Here is a 12,621-nt window from a genome sequence, read left to right as displayed (position 1 = left end):
AATAAAATAAAATTTTAAAAAGTGCACATTTAAAAAACATTGAAATTAATAAGTGCATTATTTATAAATATTTTTTTTTAAAGTATTTACTCTACTTGTTTATAATTTTAAATTTGTCTGATGTCTGCTACATTCACCCTCATCTACAATTTTGAATTTGAAGTACTTAAACTCAAATAAATGCTCCTATATATTTGAAATTTCTTACTCGTAGTACAACTCAACTTTGTTCTTTTTTATCTCTACAAATTTATTTTTTTCCTGTCACGAATTTTTTATTTTACAATTAATAAATTTATATATTTTATATAACGTAAATTTAATTATTTCAAATTACAATGATTCAACTGAGCGTACTAATACAAAATTATTCAATCTTAATGGCTAAGAAAATCATTAAAACACAAAAGCATCTTTTATATATTCAACATTTAATTTTAGCAACGCGGTAATTACAAAAGTATTAAATATTTTTTTACTTATTCATAAACATTTGTTGTTTTTTATCATTTCTTCTTAGCCATTTTTGTTGTCCTCTTATACTTGTTTGCATTTTTCTCCTTCTTCTTCTTCTTCATCAGCAAACTTCTTCTTATTAATGTATGTCATAAATAAAATAACTAAATCATGCATACTATCACTGGAATATGCTTTTATTTTTTTTCTAACTTACGCATTTTTTTTTATAGTTTAATATTCAATTGTAAATATACGAAAATAATAAAAATAAAAATGTTTCTGGTAAAAAAAAATAATTTTACAACAGTAAACTTATAAAATTTCATTTATTTATTTATTTAAATTTAATGTCATATAAATTATAATTAGTAATACAAAAAATTAGTCTTGAATTTACTAAAAACTATAAAAATAATAATTATCATCAATATTACAATTGAATATTTAATAAAGCGGCCAAGTCCATAGTCTTTAAAATGGCAATTAATTTTTTAAAAATTAAATTTTATTATATTATATTAATATAAATAAAATATACCAACTTATTATTAATTATTAATCATACCTAAAGTTTACTGTTACATCTAAGCAATTTCTTAATGTATATCCACATATATCTATATATATGTATATATATAGGAATTTACGATAATGTTAATTTAGTTCTGTTTTTTTTCTCTCTCTTTATTTACAAGTTTTCAATAATGAAAACATTTTCAAACATTTATTTATCATAATTATTATTTTAATTATATTATACAATGTTTTTCTGAGACTAATGACTTTTACATTATACACACTATTGATTCCTTAATTTTCTGTTATTCTTATCATTAAATATCCACTTTATTTTCTTGCCCGTAATTTATTTAAATTATTTAAGGTAGTTCTGTACAGTTTACTTTTTAAATTCAAATTTTAAATTCATTGTCTGATAATAGAAAATTTAAAAAACGTTCAAAATTATTTTAATAAATATTTAGCACAATTAATAATAGTGTAATTACTGCCACAACTACCTTAAAGTTATTGTTTAATTTTAATTAATTCTTTAAGCTAGAGTTCAAAAAAATTTAATTCATTTTTATGGTCAAGTGACAGTACGTAATTTTTACATGACAAATATTCATGACATTGTTGATTAATAGAGTAATTTTTAAATGTTTAATTCATTTTTTTGTTAACTCACCAAAGATTAAAAAAAATTTTTTATTGAGTGTCAATGTAGCAGACAGATAAATTTAAAATTATTAATAAATAGAGTAAATAATTAATAAAATAAAATTTTAAAAAAATGGGCATTTAAAAAATTTTAAAATTAATAAGTGTTTTTTTTATAAATGTTTTTTTAAAAATTATTTACTCCATTAATTTATAATTTTAAATTCATCTGCTGTCTGCTACATTCACATTCATTTTAATATTTATTATTTTTTTTGAAAATTAATTTTAATGAATGGATGTCGATTGTCCGAAATCATATAAATTTTTTAAAACGCTCGAAAAAATATATTCAGATATGATTATATACAAATGGAAATATCGGTATTGATAAATTTGATTATGGTCATATATGAATATATATAATCATTAGGGTGCGTCATTTTAGAACATTTTTTGACAAATAATATAGCAATCATTTAATTTAATTTTGTCATTCAATTTTCTTTAGATTAATTTTATTATGAAAGGCAAAAATATTTACAAATCTTTATATTTATGTGACTCAATAATTAAAATACACAAAAATGTGGCACGTATTAATTACTTATTTTTTTTTTTACTTTGTTTCTTTCATATTTATTTTTACTTTGTTTTAGAATTTTAAAAAATATATAATTAAATTAAATATATAATAAACGTATAATTTGAGAAACTTCATTTTATTTTAAGTGATAAATTCATTTTTATTTATATAAAATTAATAATTGGTGATTAAAACAAATATATCAATATTTCTTTTAATATATCGTCATTAAATAATATAAACATTTGAAATAAAAATAAATTTTTGAAATAAGTAAAAAAAAAAAATAATAAATATTTATAGTTCATATATAACTTTTTATAATAAATATATGAAACAATAAATTCTCGGATTATAAAATATGAAAAGTATCTTTTAGTTTAAATTTAAAATGTGATGCTTCATATATTTAGGTATATAACTAAATCTAGTTTATGGAAAAAAAGTACATTTAAAATTTCATCTTTCAATATTTAAATTCAAGAATTAAAATAATGAAAAATTAATTTTATAGAAAACAAAATATCATACACTATAATACAGACAATCTTGCTCATTATATAAATATTTATATAATTACTATAAAATATAAGACAATATATTTTAGATGCAATATATTGTACACATATAATTTAAAATAAATTATTATATTTATTAGAAATTATATTAATTGAATTAACTAGTTCATTAATTTAATTTAATTCCTTTTTTTTTTTTTGGAATAAAAATTAAAGTTCATTAATATTTTACTGCTGAAGAATTAATAGATTAAATGAATAATCATTTAATTTTTATATTTATCGGTAAATTTGAATAATTTTTCGAACATGGTCACTAATTTATGAAAACAATTTTTGAATGACTGATGGAATTAATTATAAAAAATAAAAATAAATATTTTGAATATTAAATAATTTATGTAACAAAATTAAATAACAAACAAAATTAATATCCACAAAAAAAAATTAATAAAGAATTCGGATGTGAAACTCATAAATTTAAGACAGTAGAGAATTTTTGGTGTGGTGCATCCCTACAGATAATTTCTCTACATTGTATAATCTCACAAAGTTTTTTCTTAGACGATTTAACTCTACAGATAAATTTTTACATCACAACAACTCTACAGAAGATTATCTTCACATCGTTCCATCTCTACATGAGAACATCTCTCATATTAAAATTCTCTACAGAGATCAACTCTACAGCGATAATTTTTACATGGCGCTAAGTTCGAACAGTAGAATTTTTGTTTTGACATTTTATTAATATATTTTATTTGTGCCGGGATGAGTAATCACTTTTGTAATATTTAAATAATTTAATTTCACTTTCATTAATTCTTTCTTTTATATAATAAACCAACTTTATTAACAAAATGTTAAAACAAAAATTCTATTGTTTGAACTTGGCGCCATGTAAAAATGATCGCTCTAGAGGTGATCTCTGTAGAGTTTATCTCTGTAAAGATTTTTAATATGAGAGATATTCTCATGTAGAGACGGAAAGATGTGAAAATAATCTTCTGTAGAGTTGTTGCGATGTAAAAATTTATCTGTAGAGTTGATTCGTGTAGGAAAAACTTTGTGAGATTTTATAATGTAAAGAAATTCTTTGCAGGGATGCACCACACCCACAAAAATACAAAAATTTATATACATAAAACTCTAAATTAGTAATACATTAATTTTTTAATCAGAACTTGTAACGAAAACCATTCACACAAAATAATCTCTTAATTTTTTTAAATTTCACAAGTTTTCCATTGTCTTAAATTTATAAAATATTTTTTTACACGGACAAGTTTAGTCTAAAAAAAAATTGTAATACTAAACATCAAATGTTGAATTCTCTAGTATACCGTATCATTAAGTTTTATAGTAATAATTATTATTATCATTATTATATTTTGAAAATTATATAAATAATATAAATTATAACAGCAAAATTGTACAAGTATCATTAAGTAATTACGAAATTATTTTTTCCAAGTTAGCGGACAGATAAACTGTCGGTAATTTAATAAAATTAAAAATTAAGAGAAAATAAAAGAAAAAGTTTCGTCTAATCTAATGAAATTGATGTGATTCTTTGGACTTTTACCTTCAACTGTAACTCATTACATCGTATGTATTTCATTTTATTATTTTATTTATTTATCATTATTATTTTATGTTTATTAATAGTATTATAATTTATTATAATAATATTTACAGCGTTACACCATACAGCTTAAGTGATATTTACAACTGATCGTTATTTTTTCATCTTATATCAACGAATCACGTTTAAAAAAAATACACTTTTATTATTATTCATATTTAACCTTTATCATTTTTTTTTTTTTTTTATTTTTTTTAAATTCATTTTTATGTAGAAAAGCAAATTAACTAGTAATTAATAAGGAAAATAGAGGTGTATTATTATTATTATTGTTGTTAACGTTAATATTATTTTTACTATTATTTAATAAATAGATAACTGATAAACAAAAAAAAATTATTAAAACAAAAATACTTAAATTATTTTTTGTTTAATTAGCATTCACGTTTAAATTAATTTTACTTTAATTATAAATTATAAATATAAAATAAATAAAATAAAATTAATTTACATGACTAAATAATTAAAATAATTATCAATGAAAATAATTAAATCATAGCAAAAGTAAAGCTACTAAGTCATATAATTAAATTTAATTAATGAATTGATTTTTTTTTATTTATTTATACTAATATAAACGTTAATAATGAAATAATAAAATGAATAAATGTGAAATGCAATTACACCTCTAAATTCACTAAAATAATAAGTCATTTAAATTAATATTAATTATTATTTTATTTATTTGCTTACTTTTATTTTTATTTAGTTAATTAATTAATTTATTTATTTTTTATTATTTATTTCAGTCAATAATGTGAAGATGAGAGCAGCATTTTCCATGTCGCGACGTTTCGTTGGTGTTAAAAAAAGCCTTACGTGCAGGCACGAACTGTTTTTTTTTTTTTTTTAAATTATTTTAATAATTATCGCACTACTTGTTCTTTACAAATTAATATTTATGTCTATTTAAATGTCATATATTTTTTAATTGAGTCAATATTATTTTTATTCAGTAATAAATATAAATAATTAAGTAAATCAACATAAGAAAAAAAAAATTGATTTTCTAAATACGTAAACACAGCACGTGCCACTTTACCACACGCGACACTTGACAAACGACACTTTTAATTATATTTTGTTTATTGATTTTTTATTATTATTATTGTTGTCGTTATTATTTATTATTTCATTATTATTAAAATGCCGAATGGTAGTAATCGTAAGTGGGCCAGTAAGGCTGGAGCCAATCCTAGCTTGTACGTTGTCGTTTTTTTGATGGATGCTCTTCATTTGAATGAGCTGTTGTCGGTGGCATTGTCATGTTTCGAAACATGTATTTCATTTGAGGCATGTATTTCATTATGTTTCGCACGTGGATTAATGGCAATTCTTCACTTAGGGATGAACATTTACCAGCTTCTAATAGTTTCTTCATTTGCAATCTAATTAAAAAAAAAAATAAAATAAAATGTAAATTCAATTATTTTTAGATATTTTACAGTCGACTACCCGTAACAAGCCTGCTCGTTATAAGCCTCTTCCCCTAATCGGCAGGTACTGAGTCCAAACAGCTTCCCCACTTAACCACTTTTTTGAGTTTCGTACCAGACATCCCGTTATAAGCCTCCGTTAAAATTCTCTAAATTATAAACTAACAATAGGAACAAAATATCAAAATTAATGATGAAAATTTACTATCGATCTTTCGCGGATAATAATTTAATAAAAATTAAGTAAAATATTATTTATTGTTGATAATTGTAATGCTTAATTACAATTAAAGCTTCTGTTACAATTTAAAAGTTTTATTGAGCATTATGTTGATCAATAACAATTATTATTATTATTACTGTAATTAATACCGTTGTCATTATAATTTTTTCCATTAAAATTATTATTAGTGTAAAAAGATAAGTATTTATTTTAGCGCCACAAGCACTAGAAAAATCGGGATACTGACGTATGTAACAAAACGTAAATATGACATTTAAAATGATATTAAATAAAACAGGCTTATAATGAGTAGTCCAGAACAAAACTAAACGCACGGTAGTGGAGAGACTGAAATTTCAATAAAAATTTCCTCGTCCCCTAGACCAGGCTTATGACGAAGTCGACTGTACTTAAAATTTTTAAATTATAAATTCTCATTTATGGATTTAAGTTTAGTAAACATTATATAAATCTAACTAAAAAAATTTCTTATTATAATAATTATTATGAAATATTTGATAAATATTACAAAATTTAAGTAAATACTTAAATTTAATCTGTGACTTAACATTAATTCAATTAAAATTGGATACTTATTGTCAAATCTGTCAATAACCCAAAGTTCAAATATTTAAATTTATAAAATTTATTTTAAAAAACAAAGCGCCTTATATTTGTTCTAGGTGCCGATGACCGTGATGATTATTAACTCTAAAGAATTTTTAAAATTATAAATATTGAGTGATAAAAAAAATAAACCTTGAATAATATCAGCCTACAACTGATTAATTTTAATTTTAAAAAATTCTAATATCAAAGAAAATAGTAACAGAAATATTTAATTTGATTAAATTCGATCGAAATATCTGCACACTTCTACTTGACTTTTTAGTGAATTTAAAAAATATTTAGATCAACGATTAATAAACGAAACTGTAATTTAGTTATAAAAATCAATTTAGTATGTAAAGTTATATTTATCTTTGGTAATTGACCTATTTTATTGGTATTAAAATTACACATTATACCATTTATAGAATTTTTATAATATATACCAAAAATAGTATTTAGAAAATTCAATAATTATTTAAATTTAAATATTAAATTGAAATAAGCATTAAATTTAAAATCATCAAATTATAAAAATCCATTAAATTGAATTAATTAATTAAATACGCGGGTTATAATGATATTTGTTTTATAATTAATTAAAGTTAAATTTTAATTGACATAAAGGTCAAAAAGTCAAGCTCCAATTTTTTATGTAAAAATAGTTCTGTCATTTTTTTTTTTAATAGTCAAGAGTTAAAAAAAACTTTTTTAAAAATAGTTAGACCTTTACTATAATGAGAATTTATATAAACATAATTATAGTAATATAATATATATATTGATAAATATAATTACCTATTTCCTTGATATAAATCAAGACCAAGTACCTCCGTAATGACTTGTCGACAATTATTAATATCACATGCTGGAAAATATTGCGATACAAAATCCGGTAATGTCATTAACAATTCGGAATAAATATAAGGTTTGAAATTAATACAGGGCACTAATTTTTCTTCGACAAGTGCTTTTTGTATTCCATAAGGTTGGACGTGAGACGATGCTGATATCATTGCATCTGGTATAGTTATCAAGTGTTTTCTACCATGTGAATCTCTGTAAACAAAATATACTATTTTATTAGTTGGTTATTATTGTTGTATATATTATTAAGAAAATAAGGAAAATTGTGTTTTGGTCATATATATATTAGGGTGATCCGTTTGGAACGACTATTTTTTTTTACTCCCACTTTAAAATATTGTTGTAGACATTGAAAAAAAATTCCTTGAAAGTTTCGCTCTTAATTCTAATTTTAAAGTAGGTCACTCGCAAACCGAGTTTTCATAAGAATTTGATGTAATTGAAATATGATATCAAGGTAGATATCCTGCATGTAATTTTGAAAAATCACTTTTGACTGTTTGTACATGGAAAAAAAAATTAGAAGTGGCTACTCTCTGCATAGTACTGAGTACTATTCCGGACAGAAGTGAATATAGTCTAAATAGCATACAGTACTTTCTGAAATTTTTTTTCACAGAAAGTACTCAGTACTATTCCAGAGAGTAGCCACTATTTTTTTTTTTTTTTTTTTTTCGTGTAAGGCGAGATATTGATAATCAAAGCGCACACAGTTAACATGTAGTAGCTCGGACTAACCTAAAAAAAAAGTCATATTTTCACGTATATTTCAAATTATTCTGCTTAAGAATTTTTCCAAAAACTAGCAGACTATAGAAAAAAAAATTTCAAATTTAAAAATATATAAAAATGATCATACTGCTGATTAGTCAAAAATTTATAAATAGTCAAAGAATCTGTCTGAAAATTTAAAACGAGAAAAAGCGAGTAATATAGGTTGCAAGTGAACTACCTTCAATACTACACATTTGATTTTGAATTTAACTTGTTCATAACTTTAAATAATCTCATTTAAATTTTGAAAAAAATCTTAATAGTGAGCAACAGTATAAATTATTAAATTATCAATAGCATTGCAGTTGATTTTTTAAACTTTTCTGATAAAAATAAAAAACCGTTCATAGTTAGTTAAAATAAGTCCTAAATAGTCTTTATAAAAAGTACTCAGTTGAAAACGTGTTTTTACTCCTCATTTTTTTTAAGTAATTAAAATAATCAACTAAAAGTTTAGAATTATTTCAAATTTACAAGTTCACTGTAATTAACTTTTTTGGTATCAATTTATTTTAGGCGGGTACTTTTGAATTGAATCTAGTATTGGTTATTATTTTATTATTGCCAGCAATATTTACTTGTATTGTAAAATTCTAAATTTTATCATCTGGTCAATAAATATATGGATCGCCATATATACCTATATATAATTAAAACCATGATTATCATTGATACAAAATGACCATAATTTTTATGTTTGGTCAGATCATAAGAAATCGACAGATTACTCATCAGTTAACGTCAAAAATAATTTTTTATAAATTATTTTCCCCGGCAATATTTAAATTAACGCGGGAGTCGTTATTAAATTTAAAAAATGACCATCGGTCAACTTTTTGCTGGTCAGTTATCTGTACCATCAATTTCTCTACCTTACATCAGTGTTATTATCAACTAATTGACGTTATATTAATAACAAATAAAAAAATAGTCACCTCGCATTATTCGAATTACCATTGACTGGAATAAGTGGTGGTGGATATGCCGCAGGTTTTGGATGCGCATTATTGTGTGCATTGTGCGCAGGCGGTGTATGCCTCTGTGAATGAGACAATAACGCTGATGCCGCTGACGTTTGTGGGTGTAAAAGTGCCTGCACCTGTTCTTGACTCAAATTTAACATTTGAGGATAGGTACTTGCTGCCACAACATTCGGGTTCGTTAGACTTGATGTTGTGTATGTTGAACCAACCCTGAAAAAAATTTAATTAACATTACTTATTATTTTTAATTACTATTGATCATAATTAGATATTTAATAATGTTTTTATATCTATTACACTGAAAAAGAAGTATTATGCGAATTTTTCTATAGTAAAAAAACGGATTCTTCCTATGATATATGAAAACTGCTATTCCACAGTAACACCGGGTTTAATTTTGAGTTTAAAATTTAGTTTAGTTACAACCATAGCTTGCATTTTTGTACTATCAAATAGAATACGAAGGAAATACTCTTTCGTATTCTATTATTTTTATTACATACAGTTTAGTGCTGATTGTCTAATCCCTACAAATTGGGTACTTAAAAATATGGTAGATTCTTATAGCTGTATGTATAACGCCTTATACTTAAATATAGCACTTCTCTAATAATAATAATAATAATAGTAATGAGGTGACGACTTTTTGGTTAGGATCACTATATATTCATGTTATACATTAACCTATAAAAATAAAGTGGCGTTAAGATTGGGCCGTACCTAAAAAATTTTCTAATTTTATGATTCTATTAATTCATTGAGCTTTTTCGTAAGATTTTCATCGTTCGAGTTCCATAAATTTTTAAAACGTAATTAGAATTATAAAACCCAGATGTTCGGGGAGTACTGCCAGACCTTTAAGGTTATTTTGATTTGATTTTGGTATTCTCAATATAATAAAACCAGTTTTTGGTCAAGTCACCCATATAACAATCTTGTTCAAGACTTGAGCAAGCCTGGTCTCAAGTTCGATAGACGTTAGTGTCTTTTCTTACCTATGGGTCTTATTGCAGATACTTGTAGCTAGATTTCAATAAGAAGTCTAGTGCAAACCTTACACAAGAAATTTGCCAGAGTATTACTCAATTCTGAAGGAAGACTATAGTTGAAAATAGTTGCGTGTAGCTTGTTCAAAATCTGCTCAAGGCTCAAAATTGACCTTGAGTCTTGAGAAAACCATGCGTAAGTATCTGCCGTAAATTACTGGTGCAAGAAATGCGCAAGAAACTTTTAAACTGCACCGTATTCAAGATATCTTCAATATTCTTGTGTACGATGCCTTTAGCAAGTCATGCGCAAGTCTTGATGACGATTTCTTGCAACATGATTTTGCGCAAGACCCATATGTAAAAAAAGACACTAGTGACTAAGGATTTTGCTCAAGGCACTGGCACCAGAATTTTGCTCAAGCATGTGTTACTTCGGCAATATGCGTATCCTTCTGCAAAGTTAACTTTAGAATCTTTGATCTTGTGATTGCTATCGAAGCAAATAATATCCCGGAAGCAAAAATACTCTTTTTTCAGTGTTTTCAACAAAATTTAGCATTGGTTATTCTTAATCAGTTATCATTACATGAAGTATTTGTAAAATATTACCATAAAAATAATAAATTTTTTTATATTTTACACAGATAATTAAGGAAATAACTGCAAAAGCAATGAATCAATTTTAATTCATTCAAAATTTGTTTTTAATTGATTCTACTTATTTGGATTTCTATAAACTTTTTGATCAATTCAATATAAATAGAAATTATTTTAAAAATATGATTAGCAAATAAAAGTGCATGAAAAATTAATAATATTTGTTATTTAATATATATGTATAATTTTTTTTGGTAAAAGCTCTTTAGATATCGAGATAAAAAATTACTCATATATAATCGATAGCCGCAGTATTATAAGATAAAAAAGGTATAAAAATATTTTATTAGATTGAAGCTGAAAAAAAAAGAAACAAATTTGTGTGAGAAGTAAAGTAATTACCAAAGTGCTTTAATTGAGTATATATATATATATATATATATATATATGAATTATACTCAATATATATATATATATGAATTATAATGTTAAAAAATCTTAAATTTTTAGTGCTACATGCATCTAATACTAATTGCATTTAATAAAATTCTATAATTCATTATGCAGGAACTCACCAGTCATCCTTCCCATAGGTTGGATAACTATACGAAAAAAAAGCAAAAAAATGTTTTCTTTTCTTTTTTCTTTTTTTTACAAGGATAGTAATAATAATCAAACTACACGATAAAGCTATTGCATTGGAATATAAATGGGTTGGGTGGAGTGAAGTAGAGTGGAATGGGGTGGTGGTGCTAGGGATGATGGGCTATTAAGGGACCATTGGACATTTGTGCAAATGTGGCTTACCCAGATTAGAGCAAACAAACATTGCAAATTTCTACATTCTTATCAGATGATCATGCTTTGTCAATTTATAACACATATTATTCAAACGCATCCTACTATCATTTATTATTTACATATATTTTTTTATATTTATCAAAAACCGACAGGTTTCTTTTCTTAGCATCAAGTGAAAAATGATTGTAATTAATTGAAAGATAATCCTCGAATAAGAATTATTTTCTCAATTTTACGAGTTTAACCTTTGAAGATATCTAACAGAAGAGAAATAAAAATTTTAAACAGCTTTTGAACTGTACTAATGGCTCTTGAGTTCGTTTAGAGTTCTTATCTCTTGCAAGGCCCCAAGATAATTTTCAAATGCTGCTGAAAATTTTTATTTCTCGTCTTTGGGCTGCTAGACATGTTTTTCTGACAATGAAACATGTTTCCAATATAGTTTAATTTTTATATTGCAAGTTTTGAAAGGTTTTGTCTACGATTACACCTTATTCTCATTTTCGGACGTCAACTATGTCTAAAATACATTTTTACGGCTACTTACGTCTTCAAAAATTGAATTTACATTTTGAACGTCTAGTACGTCAATCTACGATTTAAATTTCCCCTCAGGTTATTGAAAGTAAAAAATAAAAAATATTTACAAAATAATTGTGGTTTAAGTATAAATTATCATAATTTAATTATTTTCATAAATAAATTAAAATAATTAATTTAATGCATAAAATACTACCACATCATACATTATTTTTAAATTATACCGCATTTGAATTATAATACACTAATTTAAAAACTAGCAACATAAATTTAATATGATGAATTCTACTCTCAAATAATAAAAACTTTTTTAATTTAATTGTATGAAAAATAAAGCATTGAAAAATTATTATTTTTACAAAGCAAGGACTCAGTATGTACACAAACAAATTGTATAGACGTAAAAAAAAAATACAAGAAAAAAAAATAAAAA

The 12,621-nt window shown here is 23.6% G+C and overlaps 1 protein-coding gene across 6 annotated transcripts in view; it reads right to left on the bottom strand.

Moving 5' to 3' along the window:
- Nucleotides 1-5,028: 5,028 nt before the first annotated feature.
- Nucleotides 5,029-12,621, bottom strand: part of LOC103574995 (uncharacterized) — a 29,942-nt gene continuing 22,349 nt past the window's right edge. For all 6 annotated transcript variants that reach the window (XM_008554579.3, XM_053741146.1, XM_008554584.3 and 3 more), the window contains exons 4-6: nt 9,214-9,471; nt 7,436-7,696; nt 5,029-5,757 (exon numbers count right to left, since the gene is read on the bottom strand). In XM_008554579.3, coding sequence (XP_008552801.1) covers nt 5,565-5,757; nt 7,436-7,696; nt 9,214-9,471 — 712 coding nt within the window. In that variant the 3' untranslated portion in view covers nt 5,029-5,564. The remainder of the gene's footprint in view (nt 5,758-7,435; nt 7,697-9,213; nt 9,472-12,621) is intronic.

This window comes from Microplitis demolitor, chromosome 1, assembly GCF_026212275.2.
Source record: "Microplitis demolitor isolate Queensland-Clemson2020A chromosome 1, iyMicDemo2.1a, whole genome shotgun sequence".
NCBI classification, from domain to species: domain Eukaryota; kingdom Metazoa; phylum Arthropoda; class Insecta; order Hymenoptera; family Braconidae; genus Microplitis; species Microplitis demolitor.
This window is presented reverse-complemented; position numbering and strand designations above follow the sequence as displayed.